The following is a 19,309-nucleotide window of genomic DNA, read 5'->3' as shown; positions in this document are numbered from 1 at the left end:
TATTTTCTTTTCTTAGTTTCAAAATTTATTTTAAATAAATTGTTGCATTAATTAATTTTAGTTAACGAAATTACTTTCTTTCTTGGTGTGTGTTAAATTCCAACACATTGAAAATTACATTTTTAAAAATCTTTTGATTCTTGAGATTGAAAGCACAAATAAAAGTAAACATTTAATGCTGTCTTAATATAGACTTGCATAGCTGTAGAAAGTAATTATTAAACATAAATTATTTCAAAAAATAATGTAAATATTGTTAATTAAAATTCTACCCTTTGAAAGAAAAAGCATGGAATTAAAATCTACATTCTATTTTATTGGTGGAAAATGTATATTTCTGAAGCTTTTTTAAAAGCATGTTAGAAAGAAAATACCAAATTTGCCAAAAATAGAAAGAAAAAAAAAGACCAATAAATTCAGATTTTTTTTCCTGATATAGTGTCATTCTTCCCTTTCAAATTCTTTCAAAGTCTATTGGAAACAGTAGGGTTATTAACTGGTATTTTTTCTCATAATATGTTTACAGTATCTTTGACATCTGATTTTCTATAAAGAAATTTTGTGAAAAAAAATTCCTATGAGTTCATAGATTTAAAAAAAAATATTTTTAGCTTAACTTATCTATTTTGATATAGAATTAAAAGTGAATATTTTAATATAAAAATTTATAGATTAAATATTTATTTTTTGATGAATGACTACATTTATAAACTCAATCTGTTACATTTATTTTGTCATTTTAAAAATCAAGCGGAGAAAAAAGAAATTTTAAATTAAAATTATGGCTTGCTAATTGAAACTTTGTTTTAATAGTTAAAGTACAGGGATCTGTCCAAGTGAAATTTATTACTACCGTTTACCGGTACCTACACAAATTTAACTTTAGGAAAAACGGTAGAACAATTCCACAAAATGCTTTTTTCTCAAAATTTTATTTTTGTGTCTCGTAAGAAACGATAAATCCAAATTTTTAATTTTCAAAAATTATGTCTACATTTTCACAAAATAGTTATCTCTCAGAAAAACCTAGACAAACCCATAAAGTATTCTTTAAATTTTCTATTTGAACTAGTCCTTAAATTTCAATCATGCATTTGTTTCAAAATGGTTGCTATGCATTCAAAGCTATGTACTATAATGAAAAATTATTTTAGTAAGTTAAAATATTGTTCTAAATATTGTTATAATATAGTTTTAATATTAATTTAATTTTGATTAGGCATTTATAAAGTTTTTTTAATCATAAATTAAAGTTCCTACAGTGTGTTTGAATAAAAATCAAAAAAATCTGGTTTAAATCAAAAAAATCCGATTTAAATAAAAAAAATCCAATTTAAATAAAAAAAATCTTTTTTCGTTTTTTTTAAAAAAAAATCAAAAAAAATAACGAACCCTGATTACATAGAGCTCCATACTATAATAGCTAATAAAGTCGCAACAACTACGGTGCTGAGGTATCAAAGGTATACAGTTTAAGGTTAAAATCAGTTTGGTATCGGGTTAACCATAAGGGGTTTCCGCTTCAATGTAATACAATAGACAGCAGTGTCTCATCGATCACGATGTTGACGTAAAATATCATCAGTGATAAATGGATCTTATTTTAAAACTCCTTGCCGATTTTCGTGGTTTTCCTCCCGTTGTAAAGCAAATCCTGGTTAGTTCCATCACTAGTGCCTTCCAGAAGGTTAATTTGTTCCAATGCGTGATCCAGAAGTTGTCCGCAATCTGATCAAAGGATGGCCGCAATCTGAAAAAAAAAAAATGTCTCAATAGTTTGAACCAGAGAGCGGTCAAAAGTTTGAAGATCCTTACGTTAATTTTAAATATTTTGCCATATCCTGATAGCATATAAAGCTAATCGAATTATTTCATTGCTCAAAAACTGTGAAACTGATTTTATTCACCTTTTGTGTTTTGACATCAAAAATAACATTCGTAAAAATTTGTCATTTTTTTTTACTATTATTATATAAAATAATAAAAAAAACTTAAAAAAGTTATTTTTTTTGCAGGGACTTTCTAGATTAAAACAATTTAATATTTGAGTTCAAATTTTTTTCAATTATCTAAAAAAATCTCAAGATGCCGAGAAAAATGTAAAATTAACATGAAGGAATATCCATGCTCCTGCTTTTAGGATTAAACTATATTTTGAAATAATTGGAGCATGCATTTTTATTAGTTATAAAGCTCAAGATAGCATTTGAGCACATTAGTTAATTGGAAACAGGTTGAAACTTCTACTGACGATAAATTCCAGTTTGGTCACAAAATGGTAATACATTTTATGTGTGGAAATAGCGTAACGATATAAACTAGCATGAAGTTCGGCGCTACAAATGAGAATTGAATTGTCTAGTCAGACGGAAATGGGACGAATTTTTACAGTAAGGCACGTCCTCATAGGCACGAAAGCAAGTTAACTAAAACGTTGAGACAAAATCATGGTGCAGAAAAAAAAAAACTTTGGATATTTATTGTTTTATTGCAAGGGCTTAAAAATTGAAATAAATAAAACTATTTTGAAAATCATAACCAATATAAAATCTTCTGTTTTAATAAAATGCATCATTATGTTTCTGACTAAATGATTTAAATGCGTAATAAATTATTTCGTTCTCGTATCTAGTTCTGATTTATGTCAGTATTTTTAAAGCTGTAAAGCACTTCGCGCGACTTATATATACTTAAAGAAAATCTGGATTTTAAAATTCCGTGTAACACTTGCTTCAAACTTTTTTTATCAGTTAATTTTAAATTGGCGACATTACTTAGGAACATTCCAAATAGCAAATGAGGGGGAAACAGTTCAAGATTATAACAACCCTAGAAAACCAAAGTTAGTAGTCTCGCTCTTCTAGTGAAGTATTTAATTCTAATTCGATGCATTCTATTGTTGAAATTTTATTATTTGGTTTTATTATCAATCTGAAAGAGCGTCATATATTAGATTTTTGAAAATGAGAGAAGATTAAAGGTAATGTTTTGGATTTATCTAGCTAGTTTCAATTTTAGTTTCTACATTTATTATATATTTGCATTTCTGTTTGTTTTTGTTTTCATTTATTTTATAACTATGTTTAAAATTGTTATTTAATGGATTTAGGCGATTGCTCGGTTGCGTCACTCTAAATGAGTCTTCAGTATTCTGAAAAGCATTTTCAAGTTCAGTTCTCGATTTTGTCTTTTGTTGAGAATCACTTAAGCGTGGATTGCTTGTTTAATCTTTCCTTTCAATGTAAGTAATCTTTTATTTTTATTTTTCTGTATTAACCTATTTATAGCTAATATTATTTTAACTATTATTTTATTAATTCTATTTTTACGATGATTTAACTTATGTTCTTTTTTATATTTGCATTTTTAAAAAGCTATATTTTACTTTTGAAGCTTTTAAGGCATGGGGCATATTTTATTTCTTTATAAAGAAATACGTTTTGAGTTTTTCGTGATCACTGCATCTTTAAATGCTTTGATATATGTGACAATTTAAATTTTTAGATAACGAGTATTTATTTTCTGGATAAAAAAAAATTTAAAACCGTTCCTAATTACTCTAGTAATATTTTTGTTATTAATTCCCTTCCCCGTTTTTTATTTCCCTTTATGTCTAGGTAACCAAATGCGGTTTTGCTATCTGAAGTACAGTATCGTTTGGGTTCCGCGCAGTGCCGCCACTTCAAACTTTTATGTTATTTTAAGCTTAACATTTCATCAAATTTAACTAAGAATTTAGAAATTTTGCCATCTTTAATGATATTTTTTGTCATTTTTATCACTACGCAATAATACCTTCGCAAATATAAAATAATTTACGCAAATATGAAATAACTTATTAAATTCGTTTACACAGATCTCAAATTTTGTAATTTATCATTATTAATCTTGTTAAAAACTCTGATATGAATTCTATTTTTTAAAAAGGTTTTTTCTTCATTTATTTATTTTGCGTTATATGTAATTTGATAACTTTTCATATTTTACTTACTTATTGGTTCTTTAAAAAAAAGATCAGGTGTGATAACTGATCTGCGATTTCACTTATGCGCTATTATTACACCAAGTGTGATTGAAAATCGAAGAAAAAACGGAAAAATCTATAAGAATTGCTATAGAAAAATTACATCTCCTGGCATGCTAAATTTTTTATTGCTTTCACAAAATGCCTGGACCGACCCCTGAGAACACTGTAGATATGTCTGTTATCAAGAATTCGAATCAATTACTGCGCATTGATAGAATCTTTGGCATAAATTCAAGTTCTGCAGTGCCAAAATTATTTTCACTCCAATCACGTCAGCTCATCTTGATACCCTGGAATCTTTATCTCTGCTTATATCAACCACTCTCCAGGTATTCAAAGAGTTTTTTTTTTATTGGTAATGCTTGTTTCGTTCATTGGTATTAGTCTTATTATTCTTTATGCATTCTTTAAATTGATTTGTAATATTTGATTCTGTTTCTTTCAGACTGCAACGAGACTGGTTGGATTCATTTGGAAAACTGGTTGCGCAATGAGCTGAATCCGGAAATGGATAAGTACAATTTTTTAACTTTTTTTCTTTTTTGTTAAACGTTCGGCTATTATGTTATAGAAAAATATTTAAAATATTCACGAAAATTTCATTTTCCCCAAAAATGTTTTTTAGTAATCATTACTGTTAGTTGATGATAAACTATATTGAATAAACATCGTAGGTGTCCAACAGTTAAGGTTTATCTCATATTGTCTTAAATTTATGGATTAACAATGGATAAATGTTCTTTTATTTTATAACCGTCGTTGAACAGCCGACCCAAATTTATGGGTTTGTGACTACTATTGTTCAACTCCGTAGCCTTGTCATTTTGAACACAATCCGGAAGACAAGGGAACTCCTGGATCGAGTATTGGGAGAAATTTGCCTTCGTGGAGGACTTTTTGATGGAGCTAACCCGCATTTACGATACATGGAGAGGGAGATCACGAGAACATCTCATGGTTAGCCTGACGGCATGGAGACTGTAACCCATGATCTGTCTACCACTGAGGATATTTCACGTCAGCAATGAGGTCGGTGCAAGCTTGATGCGGAATTCGTATCGACTGGGATTCGTACCCGGTTCGCCGCATTAGAAGGCGAAAGCTCTATCCCCTGAGCCATCGTGGCTCATGGACGAATGTTAGTGACAATCAGAAATATTTACTCAATACAATAGGTCCTTTTACTCCCTCCGCCTCATGTTTCTTTTGGATTCCTAATTTTCATCCGCTGACAAAACTATTACGACAGTTTTTTCATATATTTACTTTATTTCGAGGATCATAGATTGAGCCGGTGAAACAAAGTAGTGGGAAATATGTAGCTTCTCAAATTTTTCAGCGAATTAAATTTCGTCCACGGTTTACAAGCCTGTACTTCAATTGGGATCAATTAAATTGTAAGGGACATGAAGTCATTTGTTATTATAGGTAAGTATTATAATTGCTTGTATTAGCATTTTGTTATTTATTGTTACATTAGCGGCTACAAATAAATCACTTTTCGGTTTTTCGGGGATAACTATTTATATCTTGATCAAATTTACCCAAGTATTAACTTATCATCAAGTAACGGGCAAGAGTCTACCGTACTTTTAAAGATTCGCTATTTACAATTTTGCTCGTTTTCATGCAAATGCAGCTAGTAGGGCTCGTATTATTATTCATTTTTTGTTTTGCATTTTCATGTTTTACTAGTTCTTTGAAATTAAGAAACGAACACAAAACGTACCTAGACTCAACAGAAAAGTACAAGCTTAAGAAAAAGTACTCAACAAACTTTTGGCTGTAACTAAGGACTGTCTCTTTTTCAACTTCCTCAACAGTTCGTTTAAAATAAAGCTCTGTTTATCGGCAAATTATATTTACACAAAAGGAATCCTGGTTGACCTCTTGCTAGCCAGCTAGTCGCCAGAACTCCCGCTCTTCTGCTATTCCAATTCCTGTGAGTATTGCCAGCTCCAAAGAATCATAGGAGACGATTAGTCCAAGGAGGTTTATGTATGAAAGATCACCAGTAAATAAGTAACATAGAATTGAAAAATTAAAGGAAACTCGAATAGAGCGGACAGAAGCAACTCACTTTCAATGGTTTAAAGACTAGTGTCATAACATATTATAAAGTGGAATGCAATACGCAATGTGATCTACAAGAAAGAGTTTGACTCAAAAAGCTCCAACTAGAGATTTTTTCAAAATATTTGCTTTATTAGTGTTTATTTGTATTATAACCGGAATTGAAAAATTGACCCATTTTTAGTTTTACGACTATGCATCTTCAAATTCGTTGCCTTTTAATTTTAAACCCTAACCAAAAGGCGAGACATGGTTAAATCAAGCATTGAGACAAATTAGCCTTCATAAATCTTTGGTGGAACTAACCTGCATTAGCATCACATGGTGAAGAAAACAACGAGAGCCTCCTACTGTTAAGCAGAAGACAAGAAGACTCTAAACCTTGATCCGTCTACAACTAAGATCTACATCAACACTAAGGTTGGAGAGAGCTGGAAACGGAATTAGAATTGAAAAACCACCACTGAGATTCGAACCTGGGTCACCTCTTTGAATGATCTATACCCTGACCTCGGTTACTTCTGATTGAAATCAATAACACCTCTATGCCAGGTGATACAAATACCCTGGGTAGAAATCCCTATTTGAAAGGAGAATAATGAGCTAAAACACAGCTCAAGGGATTCATAAGTAGATTCAGGCTTAATATACACGCTATGGAGTGCATCTTGTGCTATGGAGCGCTATCATGGTGTAGTGCCCCTCCAGAAAAATGTCAGGCTACACGTAGTCAAGAAAACCCTCAAACTTATTGCGAACTTACGATTAATTGTTTAGTAGCATCCTTTATACAACCCTGATCTCTCTCCAATTGACTCTTATGTATCTCCATCCCTGTACAAATATCTGGAAAGCCAATCTTTCATCTGTGGCAAAGATGTACAGAAGACCGTGGAAAACTGGATCCACCAGCAACCCTGAGTTAGTACGCTGATGCCATCCTATGTTCTAAGCTATTATATATAGTAGTACTGCTCTAAATTAACTGTAATAATGAAATTAGGAATAAAGTTTCATTAAAAATAACTGTAGTTTCGTTTCATTTGGTGCACCTTAACTAGACATAGCATTATATATCTCATCGTAAAAGTTCACTGAGCAGAATTAAAAAACGTTATCCCCTGAAAATCTATTGGTGATTTATTTTGGCCGTTATTTTATTAAACCTATCACTCAGAAATTTCAATACACCTCCGATTACATTATTTCTTGTTTTTCCATCATAAACAAAGCGTAATTCGTTATGTTGAGTCATAAAATATTCACCCTGTATAACTTTTGCTTTCATTATCATATTTTCAGAAAATAAAATTCTGCCTCAATGGTCGTAAAAGTTGAATTCAAATATGCTAATTCATTAGGAACTTTCAACTAAATTTTGGAATTAGTTACAAAAACGTTTTCTTTAAGTAAAAATGTCTGTTTTTCGTAACCTTAACCTAAACCTTAAAACTGGAAAATAAAGTGTATTATGATTATTTTCGTGTAATTTCCAAACGAAATAAGTTAAGAATATCTCGTTGAATTCATGAAGTGATGGAACCAAGGGGAAGTAGTCAAACTTTGTGACCATGCCGCTGGCTGAAGACGCTGTGTGTCAGCAAGAAAAACACTTAACGGCATGAATGGTCAACCCCTAAATTCACAAGGATTACACCAATGATCAGTTAGGAAAAAGTACGTGGAAAAATTATTGAAATATCATATGCTTTTTAAATTATAGAGAGAGTTCTGCAATCGTTTGTAAAGTAATGTGTGGTATTACGACTCTCTAAAAATGGACTTTTAATTATGTCACAATTTCCTGTGGCATGAATAGGGAACTAAGTGTAAACTATACGAAGATTCTAACGGAATTTCAAAACTCCTCTGTGTATTTCCAAGTCCAAGAGACGATGTGCGAGCAGGTTTGGTTTTCTAGGGAGTTTAAATATTGAGATTTGTCTTTAAATTAGCAAGTAATTTTACTTTCATAAGATTTTTTTTTGTATTCTTTCAACTCTAAGGTCGAAAGTCATAAATCATTTCAAGGAAAAAAATGTCACGGCATAAAGTTTTTTTAAATCTTCATCTAAAGTTAAAATTGATTGTTCACCATTTACAAATTAAATGGTGAACAACTCATATTGTAAGCAGTACAAGCACTCAAATAATTCAACAGCCAAGCACTCTTAAATCCTTTCATTCGGCAAAACTCTATATCAAACATTTTCTGAGACAAAACTGGAAAGCGTTACGCACTTCTCGTATTTCTTCAAGAAGTTGGAAGAACAGCTTAGAACAGGGTAATGCCGATAAGCCCCGTAATAAAGCTGTTGCAGAATTCAGACTTGCGGTGGGCCATGATTGCCTGGCGAACCACCTCTGCCGCATCGGCATTCTCGCTGACCCAAATTGCCCGTTATGCTCGAATAATGAACTTATGGACAGGAACCATCTATTGAGATGCTCAGCACTGCGCTACTGGAGTGCCCAACATCTGTTAATGAGATAGTGACTTTTTTCTCTTACTTGTTGTTCACTGTTTTTGTAAGAGTTTGACATTTTCTTTTGCCATTAGAAATAAAAATCAAAAACAAGCACAACAACAATATCTGAAGGCGTGGTTTTTAAGATAAGGTGTAAAAATTAATCAGAACTCAGAAGTCTTATTACGAATTTTAACTGCTTGCAACACTTGTGCTTGGCTTTATAAGGTTCTCCATCCATTGGTTAAAATGTGGATCCATTGGTTTATGTGGAAAATAATGTTCAATATGAAGAAAGGTCATCGAAATAGGGTATAGCCAGACTACAGAGCCCATTTGAAAGATTAAAAGAAAATTCAGAGTGGTGCACCACAGATCTGTGAAAGTTTACGATCTTCTGTGTAGATTCAGTGCAATTGAAATTTCGCACTAATTCATGTAAAGCTTAGAGTGTGTTGGATCGAAGATCATTGAATTACTGGATACATGAAAGGAAAGTCCCGGAGTTGATATACTAAAGAAGGTAAGTGTTTCGTTTTATGTATTTCTTTACAAAATAAGTATTGAAATCAATGAGTGGTAGTGTGTATTGTGTGTTAAATTAAATTGTATGACATTTAAAAGAGGTAAAAGTAGACACTGTGATGAAATGATTTTACTAAATCTACTTTTTTTTTAAAAAAATTAAAGGCTTAACTTTGTTATTAAGTTTCAAGCATTGATACATTTTCAGCTCTTTCTTTTTACATCTCTTTTTTTCCTATTAACATCTTGTTTTATTTAAATAATTTTGTAACCGCGAACTTTAAATTTAGAATTGCATTAAGCGCGCGTTTAGGTCAATTTACATTGCATTTATAATGTCTAAATATCTTTTTGTTATTAGTTGCATAGATTGAGTAACCCCATCTCATCATTTATGGGGAAATAGAATTTTTCGGGGAAAGGAGGGGGATTCTTAGCCCCTTTAGATTATATCAAAACTAAGGTAGTAGTGGAATAAAGTGATGCGTACTGAACAAAAAGAAATTAACAAAAAATAATAATCAAACAATTTCACAGAATTCATTTAAATGTTTTTCAGCTCTGTCATACAAACAGAAGCTTTTTACCGAAGTTTGAAAACTGTTTAGAAAAGCTTTTATTAGCTGGTTAAAGGCTAATACAAAAAAGAAAAGTAATCCAAAGTTAAAGGATTTTTTTGTGAAAAGCAAATATTTTTATGCATTTAAAAATATTGTGAATGTTATGAAAAATATTGGGAAATATAATGGGAGACCTATTTCTTATGATTTAAAAAAAAACGGTTTTAAAAACTATGAAATTGCAAAAAGGAAATATTTTGAATAACTATTTTCAAGTAGTTTTTTTTCTAGTTAAACTGGAAACCAGTTTTTTGTTATGCAAGAGCAAAAGTGCTTATTTGTTTAATTACTAATTATTTACACTCATCTATAACTATAGTAAATACACCTTAGATACCTTTTTTTTCTCTTGGTATCTCTCATGATTTTACATTTAAATTCCTCAAAGCATCTCATTTTAAAGGTTTTCTACTTTTAAAAAAAATTAAAATCTTCAGTCAAGACTTTTGAAAGTAATTTTTGAATTGAATTCGCGACTTGACTATGAAAAAATGGAGACTATGAAAAATGTTCTATGAAAATATTAGTAAACTAGTTATAATACGCATCACTTTATACAATATGCATAACCAAAAGAAATTCGAATATAATCATACTACTTGCTGATGAAAGAGATAAAATATTCTAATACTGAAATATTAAATTAAATAAATCTGAAGTAAATATAGCCTCCAATAACGGTGCTTAAATACTTCACATCTTTAGTTTTTTTTTTATACTTAACTGCATTTATTTTTTAATTTCTGGTATCTATATCTTTAGCTACATCTTAATGGCCTGGGTTATGTGAAATTTTATATTGGAATGGTGCGATTTTTATAAATGGGTGCGATTTTTAAAAACAAACAGCTGGATTTTTTTTTCTGGATGATGCTGAAATGGTAACTTATTTTTTTGGAAGGAAGGGGCTATGAATGAAGGAAAGGATAAGAAGGAAGAAAGGGGTTAAGAATCATATGTTAGAAACCCTAAGAATGAAAGCGCTTATTGTGAAAGAAAGAAAAAAAAAATAAGTAGAAAAACTATAGATCGAAATATTGAAGGAAAAAAACTTATGTAGGAGTCACAACCTTCCCTACCTCAGTGTTCTCCAACCTTTTTATCACCGCGGACCTGTCAACGTTTGATAATTTTACTGCGGCCCGCTGGTGGTGTGTCTCTAGGGTGGGGGGGGGGATGTTGATTGTTTATATTTTAGATTATTTCGATTTATTAATTTTAATTTAATTGTATTTAAACATGCCTTCAAAATAAAATGCAGTCACACCAAAAAATAAATATAAAGTGATTTAACATTTTGATTTACTAGAGCTTTAAATCAATGAGAACCCTGAGCTTTTTTCTTTGCAATGAGACTGTTCCATCCGGGGGTAATCGGATACAATGACTCCCGAAGTGTGTTGCTTATGTCCAGTTTATTCCGTTGCTTTGTTTTGGTTGCTGTTACTGCAGAAAACCCAGCTTCGCACAGATAAGTAGTCGGAAATGACAATAGGGATTTAAGTGCTGTGGTGGCAATCTCGGGGTATTCTGCCACGTCTTTAATCCAGAACACCGGCAGAGTTGTTGTCTCGAACGTAGTTTTGAGGCTGCTGTCGTCATTTGCAATCTCCAGCAGTTGATCTTCTTGCACACACATGCTAGATTCGCCCGATTTGTTGACAAATGGGTCGCACATCCATTCCTTACCAGATATTTTTAATTTGGGGTATAAACCTAGGAATTTAAATTCAGTTTCAATGAAGAGGACTGCCCAGTACCATTTGTACCACGGACCGGTACCGGTCCGTGGACCGGGGGTTGGGGAACACTGCGGCCTACCTCATTAATATTTTTCAAACTTTACATTTGGTGTGGATGACACCCATAGTGAGTTATAATTAAATTCCTTCGCTCATAATTTCTGATTATATTCAACAGCCTGAAAAAAATAATCTTTCGAATATTTTTCTTTATTCTATCTAATATCACTATTAAGATAAATTTACATAGTGAATCGAAGAATTTGCAGGCCATCTAACATAATTTCACAATAAGCTCCTTTCATTGCTCGACTCGTAGAACGATTATTATACGAATATCAAACTTGTTTTTGTTGGTGTTCTAAACTAATACAGTACAAATTTTATGAGATTTGAAATTTATTCAATAACATTTAATACTCAAAATCGCATTCATTAAAAGATTTTGGGATGCTTAATTTGTACATAACTCAAATTTGAGTTGCTTTACTTTAGAGTGCAATACCTTATTTTTTCTATGCTTTCGATACAAGCAAGTCTGTTTTGTGAACAGGGTAGCGTACATTTACAGGTACAAACAGGGTGGCGTATTATTTTTGTAATTTTCTATCGCAGTAGCAAATATATTCCTAAAAAAAGGTCACCGTTTGGTAAAGTTTGTTATAAAGGTAAAAGTTTGTTATAATGACAATTCTTAATAGCAAATAATAGTGTCGTTAATAAGAAAACAAACTTTTAATGTTAAAATAGGAATAAAATGACTAAATAATATAATCCTTTTTTTTTTCTTCGATTGTGTACAAGTATTTTAAACTAAAATAATCTGGAGTAGTTTCCATATAATTTTTTAACTGAATTGACTCTGTGCTTAATGCAAAACAGTCATATCTACATGTCTTTTGAGATATGTGATAGATATTTCGTTAACAAGAAGTGCATTCTTTTTAAGCCCGAAGCAGAATTTCTAAAAGTAGCAGAACTTTCCTTTTGTAAGGAAAAATATAATTTAGCTGGTGGTTGGTCATGCATTTATAAAAATAAAATGTTAAATTTATAAGAAGGAAACTATATTTGATTTTCGCTTTTCTACATCGATATTAAAAATTAATGATATATCCAATTTAAGCCATTTTTATATATATTACTTGCTGAAACAGCTGAAAATTGTCTCTAGTGCCACTTGCTAATACAGCAAGTCTGCTTGGTGAAACCAAATGCATCTAAGGCAGAGGGTACGTTTCTTTCAGAAAAATGTCCTTACTAACATTTAATCTTGACATCTTTAATATAAGCATTTTGACGATGATTTGGAACTTTGATGGTGAACTTCTCGTGGTAAACCGTGACCGTTATATCGAGCTTTTACTGAAACACATCCTTTAGATTTCAATTCTGGATTTAACTCTAAAGTGGCGGAGCAGCAGAGATTAATTGCAAAACTTTTGAGTTTGAACAAAAATTTTAGATTTTCTCACCTAGACTTCAGTCAAAAATAAACTATTGGCGAATTTTGTGTTTTAGATAGTTGCAATAGTTCCAATCATTATGATGACTAACCGATGACGCAATACGGTGAGAAATATTTTAATCAAAAGTCCTAAGATAATTATGATTAATATGGATAGTTACTTTCCCAAACCTATATGCGTATTTTTTAAGGCTTTTTTTGCCATTTTCACGAAAAAAATTTTAAATATAAAAAATTTAATAATAAATATTTAATATTAAAGATTATTTAAAAATTAGATATAAAGGAACATTAACAATTACCTAAACCCTTTCCTGTTACCACTCATTGCAAAAAATTACAGACCGTTAGAATATAAAAATTCTAAACGTTTCCTTTTTTTTAAGCAACCACTACTCTTAAAGTAACAGAACTGAAATATAATTCTTTATTCGATTGTAGTTACTTAGGTGATGTTTGCTGCACCAGAATTTTTTTGGAATAATAATTAATATACAAAACTGGGATGAATTAGGATAATCAAAGAAGCGTTTAATAGTGAATACTTATAAGAAAAATATGAATAGTTAGTGTAAGTACTGTTGAGATGAAAAAAATATTTTCGAGGAAAAAAAGAGAACTTAATAAGACTGTGAATAAGTCTCCTTGCCTATTTGCCAGCGCAGTATCAAAAGGGAAAGTTACCCTTCACGATTTTATATTGACCGGCATACCGCCGACTCAATTCTGGGTTTATGACAATCACTGTTCAACTCCATAGTTTTTTTTTAAATTTTGAACCCAATTTAGAAGACAAGGGATCTCCTGGATTAAACATTGGTGGAAAACCTGCCTTTGTGGAAAACTTTTTGTCGGAACTAAACCGCATTTGCGTTACATGGAGAGAGAAACCACGAAATCTTCCAAACGTCATCTCGACGGCAAGGGGGATTCGAATCTATGATCTGTCTACCACTGAGCATATTTTGTAGCACTACGGTCGGTGCGAGCCGGGAGCAAAATTCATTTCCACCAGCTTGGTGCTTACGAGTTCTGGAAAGGCCTTTCTGAAGAACATTTTGAAAGGATTAAGTATGAAGTTTTCGAACTGTCTAATGCGCTCTTTAAAACTTTAGTAGTCTTTTTTTTTTAAATTGAGATTCTACGGAGGGTCTGTGTCCGTCTTAGAACAGGACAACATCCTTAATACGCATGAAAAGGTAATTTAATACTCAATTGATCGGGGCTGATTAACGTTATGAAGTCATATAAAAACCTGGATGATATGTACCTATAAGATTAAAGTCAAAGTAATTTCATTTTTTTGAATATGTATTTAAATATTGTTTTCTGCCTCTGACTTTATGCTATTAGCTTAAGCAAAACACATTTTCAAAAATCTATCTTTCTAAAATAAAAATTATCTGTATTGAGTATCATAAGGCATGATCAACTCATGATAGCCAACTCATGATAACCAATATTTAGCAGATGCAAGCAATTTTCCTCGTGCTTATCCCTTTCGAGGGGCCGTTACAAACGTATTATAAGCACCTCGGTACCCATAAAAGTATAAATGACTCCCTAAGCAGTATGAATTACAGCAATGCTTTTACCAAAATTAAACATAATTACTGTCAAGAATAGTATGGCGTTTTTATGCGATTCCCTTAAGTGAATTAGTACTAATTTACGATTGTTTTTGCTTTTTAGTACATGATTACCCTTAGTACAATTACTCTTGATTTTACTTTATTTAGTCTTATAGAACACATTTTAAATGAGTAATTACAAGAGAAATAAAGAAAGTGGTTTCAATAATTTTAGGAATACTAAAGTGGTGACGTAACCCCTACATGCTAGCCATGTTGATAAGTTAGCTTGCCCTATGTGTCGAAAAATTAAATAAAATGATTAAATATAAAATCATGGAAAAATTAAATATCAAAAAACTTGAAAATACTCCTATTTTGATTAATTTTGTAAGCTAGCAAATATCACTGATATTCTTTTATAAATAATTGAAATTTAAAAAAAACTGAATCAATCAGGAGTAGGATTTCTTTTTTAAAATTCTCTTTCTAACAAACTAAGTAAATTTTTGTAACTAAAAGTAATGTAAATAAACCTCTGTACGAATTTCTGAAGGTTAGCGCAGATGGTCCTGGAGTTGTAATATAGTGATAGACATACACATCCAAATTCTTCATTTTAAAATAGGTGTTATTTAGTTGCATACCAAACGTAAGTTTGTTGTTTGTTAATATTGCGATTGCACTATTTCACCGGGCAATGTAGGACTCTTTTGAAAAGTATTATAGATTATTAAAGTAAACTCGGCTAAACTTTAGAAGTTTAACAAATATCTTTTTTTCATTCTTTGTATAACTAAACACGCAAAATTGTTTACAATTTCAATAATAGTTTTACGAGTTTAGCCTAAAACAAAAGTATTTATTTCATTTAATTTTCTCTCCAATAAACTAGAAAATTGAGTTTATTTATGAAGCTGTACCCGGAAAATCATGTATATAAAGTGTTCTTTATTATTCTTGTTTAAAGAATATTTAGATATGAAAATTAAATTTTCATTTCGAAGAGAAGTTTCTTATTAGTGTACTATGGTTAGTTCACTTGCGTTTTCCAAGTTAGATCACTTGCAATAAAATTGGTTATTTATTAAACAGTTCATAAAAAAAATTAAGCTTATATTGTTTTTTTTTTACAATCAAATACGGCATTAACGCGAAATGTGACTCAATCTAAAAAGAATTTCTAATTAATTTTGTAGGTAGTATCGAGAATGAATGTTGATTTAATTTTTTAGAAATTTTAAGAACATTTAATTAGATTGTTTTTCCTACTACACATTTGTTGTTTTAAATATTTATAATGCTTTAATTGCATAGTGGGTTAATCCATATATATCTCATTTTTATTCAAAATCATTTTAATCAATTTAAGTTTTTAGATTTTACTATTTCAGGAATTAGTTATGACATAGGCATAAAAATGACCTCTAGTTTATTAATGTGTTCAGTGGCAATGTTTAGGTCGTTGATCTGACATTTACTGGCAATGTTAATGTTAAATCTATACCACGTTGTTTTTTCTTCATCTTTTTTGATGTGTTTAATTTTTAGAAAATTATTCTCAATAAAATAATTTCAAACCAAATTTTGTTTTAGAACAAATTTTAAACTTTGGCCACGATTTTGTTTCGTGGATGCATTGCAGAAAAAAGAAAAAAATATATAAATCGTGTTTAATATTTTGTAAAACAAAAGTTTGAACATAATTTCCAAGCAATTACTGTGTGATTGCTATCTTATAATTCGATATTTTTGTTCACTGATTTAAAACTAAATTTTTATACTTGAGTTAATTTAACGAGAGTCAAATTAAGTAATGTGAATCACATCGCAGATCAATTGAAAAAAATAAATTTGTAAACACTTAAAAGGGAGGCGGATATTCTACACTAGAGTCAACTTACTAACTTTTCTGCGAAAATTTTGATCGATATGGTAAAACTTTTTTTTCTGCGTTAAAGAGGAAAAAGATATATTTTGCTATAGTAAAAAAATTATTCCAAAATTAAGCCTGACTTGAGTCATAGTTGAAATTTTTACAGTTGAGATTTTCACGAAATTTAAAATACGATCTCAAAAATGGGTTTATGATAAATAACAGAAATATTTCATTTAGAAAAGAACCCCTAAACAAATCTGCTTAATAAGTTTTTAGAATAAAATGTTGCCTCTTGTCTTAGGTGGAAATTAAGAAAATTTAGTTACTGGTCAAAGATTAAAATTATTCCCCGGTTAAGTTATTAAAGGTTAAAGCTATTACCAAAGTAACTAAAAGTTATTATCTTCCTTGTCTATTTACGTATCTCTATATTTTTTTTTAAAATAAATGTTAATCAAGTTAATTTAAAAGAGTTATAATGCGGAGAATGTGTAATGTTCAAATTGTGATGAACTATAATTTAAGTAAACACAGAAAAAAAGCATAATCAAAATCAAAACTATATAATATCTTCTTACATCGGTTGGTGGTCCACAAACTATTAATAATAATTTTATGGTAGCTCGAGTTAAATTTTAATTTCGGACCAACTGACCACTTTTAATATATTGTCCTGTAATTAATAACTGGTCAATGTTGTTGCTCTTTTAAACAAAGATCAATAATGAATAAAAATAAACTTTTGAGGAATTATAATTAAATTTATAATTGAGTCCTAAATTATGAAGAATTTTAATATTCAATACTTATCTGTTTTCGCTTCAGTTATGTATGCTACAATATTATGGAGTAGGATCTTTAAATGATGAGCAACCATTTATAGCGTTGTATATTTTTTTAATTTTAAAAGGCTGTTTTATTCAAAATGTCAATTCAAAGTGTTTTTCTTTTTAATTAAGTATTTTTAAATTATTTTTTTATTAAGTATATTTTAATTAAGTATTTTTTCACTAAGCATCTTTTAACTTGATAGACTAAGAATTTTCTTCCTCTCAAGAATTAATATTCAATAAAATTTAAACTTTTGTTATGTTTAATTGACTGCGATATACTTTCAGAAGTTTATGATTTCAATTTTTCGAATGCAATAAACTATTGAGAGCACTTAAATTCCGAAGAATTATAAAATGAACATTAAATATAGATATTATTTAATATAAATTAATATGAAAATAGCAAACCAATTAATATAAATGTATAGTTAATTCCATTTATTTCTTGGCTGTCTGTGATACTTTTTGTCCATGTCTGATCTAGCGTAACACTATCACTACCAGGTCCGTTGCCAGAATTTCTATTAAGTGGGCATCATGTATTTTTTTTAATTGATGACTGAATTATTTTAAATTTGTATTCGTTTTAGATATCTCATACTTTAAATAACTAAACATTAATCTAAAATGTATGAAAATATATATGATATACAACCTAGTACATATATACATTAACTTTATTCAATAATTATTATCATTTTTTCCTTTTGAAAATCTTCTCGAGGATGGGGTAACCTCCTTTCGTAGCAGGATTTAAGTCCTGTGAAGATTTAAAAATTTTCTTATACTCTTTTTTGACGATGAGTTAAAATGCAGGAAAAGAAAGATAAATAAACAAGACTGAGCATTTTGCATGTTTTGATGTTTTATTCGTAAAAAAAAATCTCGTTTTTAAATTCAAGTATATGTTTCGTAGCTTTACAAAATCGAATTCTTTCTCGTACTGCAATTTTAATATTTATTAATATTTTTTTTTTGACGCAACAAAGAGAAACCTATTTTTTTTAAAAATTGAAATAAGCATGACTTGTAAAATTTATTTTTTATGTCAATTATAAAGCACTGTTTACATACAATTCAGTGAAATGTAGGCCTTGTCAAATATGACTATAATCGATGTTATATTCCTCATATTAATCTTAGATAAGTTTTAGACGCCTCGATAAATAAGGCATCTTGGTGAATTTTCCTCAAAATTTCATAGAGTGCTTAATCAGTACTGTGCGGTATTACTGATTAAATTTTAGGGTTTTCGCTCAGCGGTGCTAGTTTTACCTTACAGTTTAAGCTTCATAGCACTTGCGCATACATTAATGTAAAGAAAAGATCTCATTAACATGAAGGGATCGAAAATATGGTTAGTAATAACAGATAACGTATGATAAATGCTTTGCATATCTCTTTAATTACATATGTGTGTGGGCATATAAGGAGGGGTAGAAAGTGTGAGAGGTATTTTTACATGCCTCGAACATGTCGAGCAGTATAATTTTTGAGTCAGTATGCGTACTGTTATTCTAAATTCATTACGTTTTTGATAACTGTCAAAAATAAAGGTTTAAATTTATATAATTTATTGGAAATTTCTACCGGTTTATATTTTAAAATGTTACAATGTTACTAATAATCTTCCAAGAGAATGTAGCATAAGCCTTACTTCAAAGCTTGTTCTTAATTAACTGAAGTTAATCCAAACATGTTTCCTTTAAGTCCTTCCAAAAAGTGCTATTTGTCAGGCAATGTTTTGGTGACACAAATATAATATAAATTCACACAGAACAAGGTTTGCGCGTTGTTTAAATTTATCTTTTTGAAAAATGTTTCATTGGGTCAGTAATTGAAATATTTTCTTATTCACGGTTAGTTCAAATGTAAGCATATTTTTTTAATTATAATCTAAATTTTTTTAGTATAAATCAACAGCTATATTTAATATTTTTACTTTTTAAAGTTTAAATTTTAAAGAAACCCCACGTTTTAAGAATTTATTTTTATTTTAATTGTTTAAGTTGCATTTGTATTCAGTTAATGCTCTTTCAAAAGTCATTTAGATGTAATTTAAGGTAAAACTTTCTTTAACTGACGGAGAACAATTTTAGATTT

At 30.0% G+C, this 19,309-nt stretch overlaps 1 protein-coding gene across 1 annotated transcript; it reads right to left on the bottom strand.

Moving 5' to 3' along the window:
• Window positions 1–11,031: 11,031 nt before the first annotated feature.
• LOC147812753 (protein FAM200A-like) lies at window positions 11,032–11,352 on the bottom strand. Its single transcript, XM_087158525.1, has one exon. It carries the CDS (start codon window positions 11,350–11,352, stop codon window positions 11,032–11,034), a length of 321 nt encoding a protein of 106 aa, XP_087014651.1.
• Window positions 11,353–19,309: the final 7,957 nt, after the last annotated feature.

Source organism: Parasteatoda tepidariorum, chromosome 3, assembly GCF_982258835.1.
Source record: "Parasteatoda tepidariorum strain Cologne lab strain chromosome 3, Ptep-v5.0, whole genome shotgun sequence".
Classification (NCBI taxonomy): domain Eukaryota; kingdom Metazoa; phylum Arthropoda; class Arachnida; order Araneae; family Theridiidae; genus Parasteatoda; species Parasteatoda tepidariorum.
The sequence above is the reverse complement of the archived record's forward strand: the minus strand, read 5'-3'. Positions and strand labels throughout refer to the sequence as shown.

Coding starts and splice junctions, on each gene's coding strand:
- LOC147812753 (XM_087158525.1), bottom strand. CDS start 11,352: ATGTGTGTGCAAGAAGATCAACTGCTGGAGATTGCAAATGACGACAGC.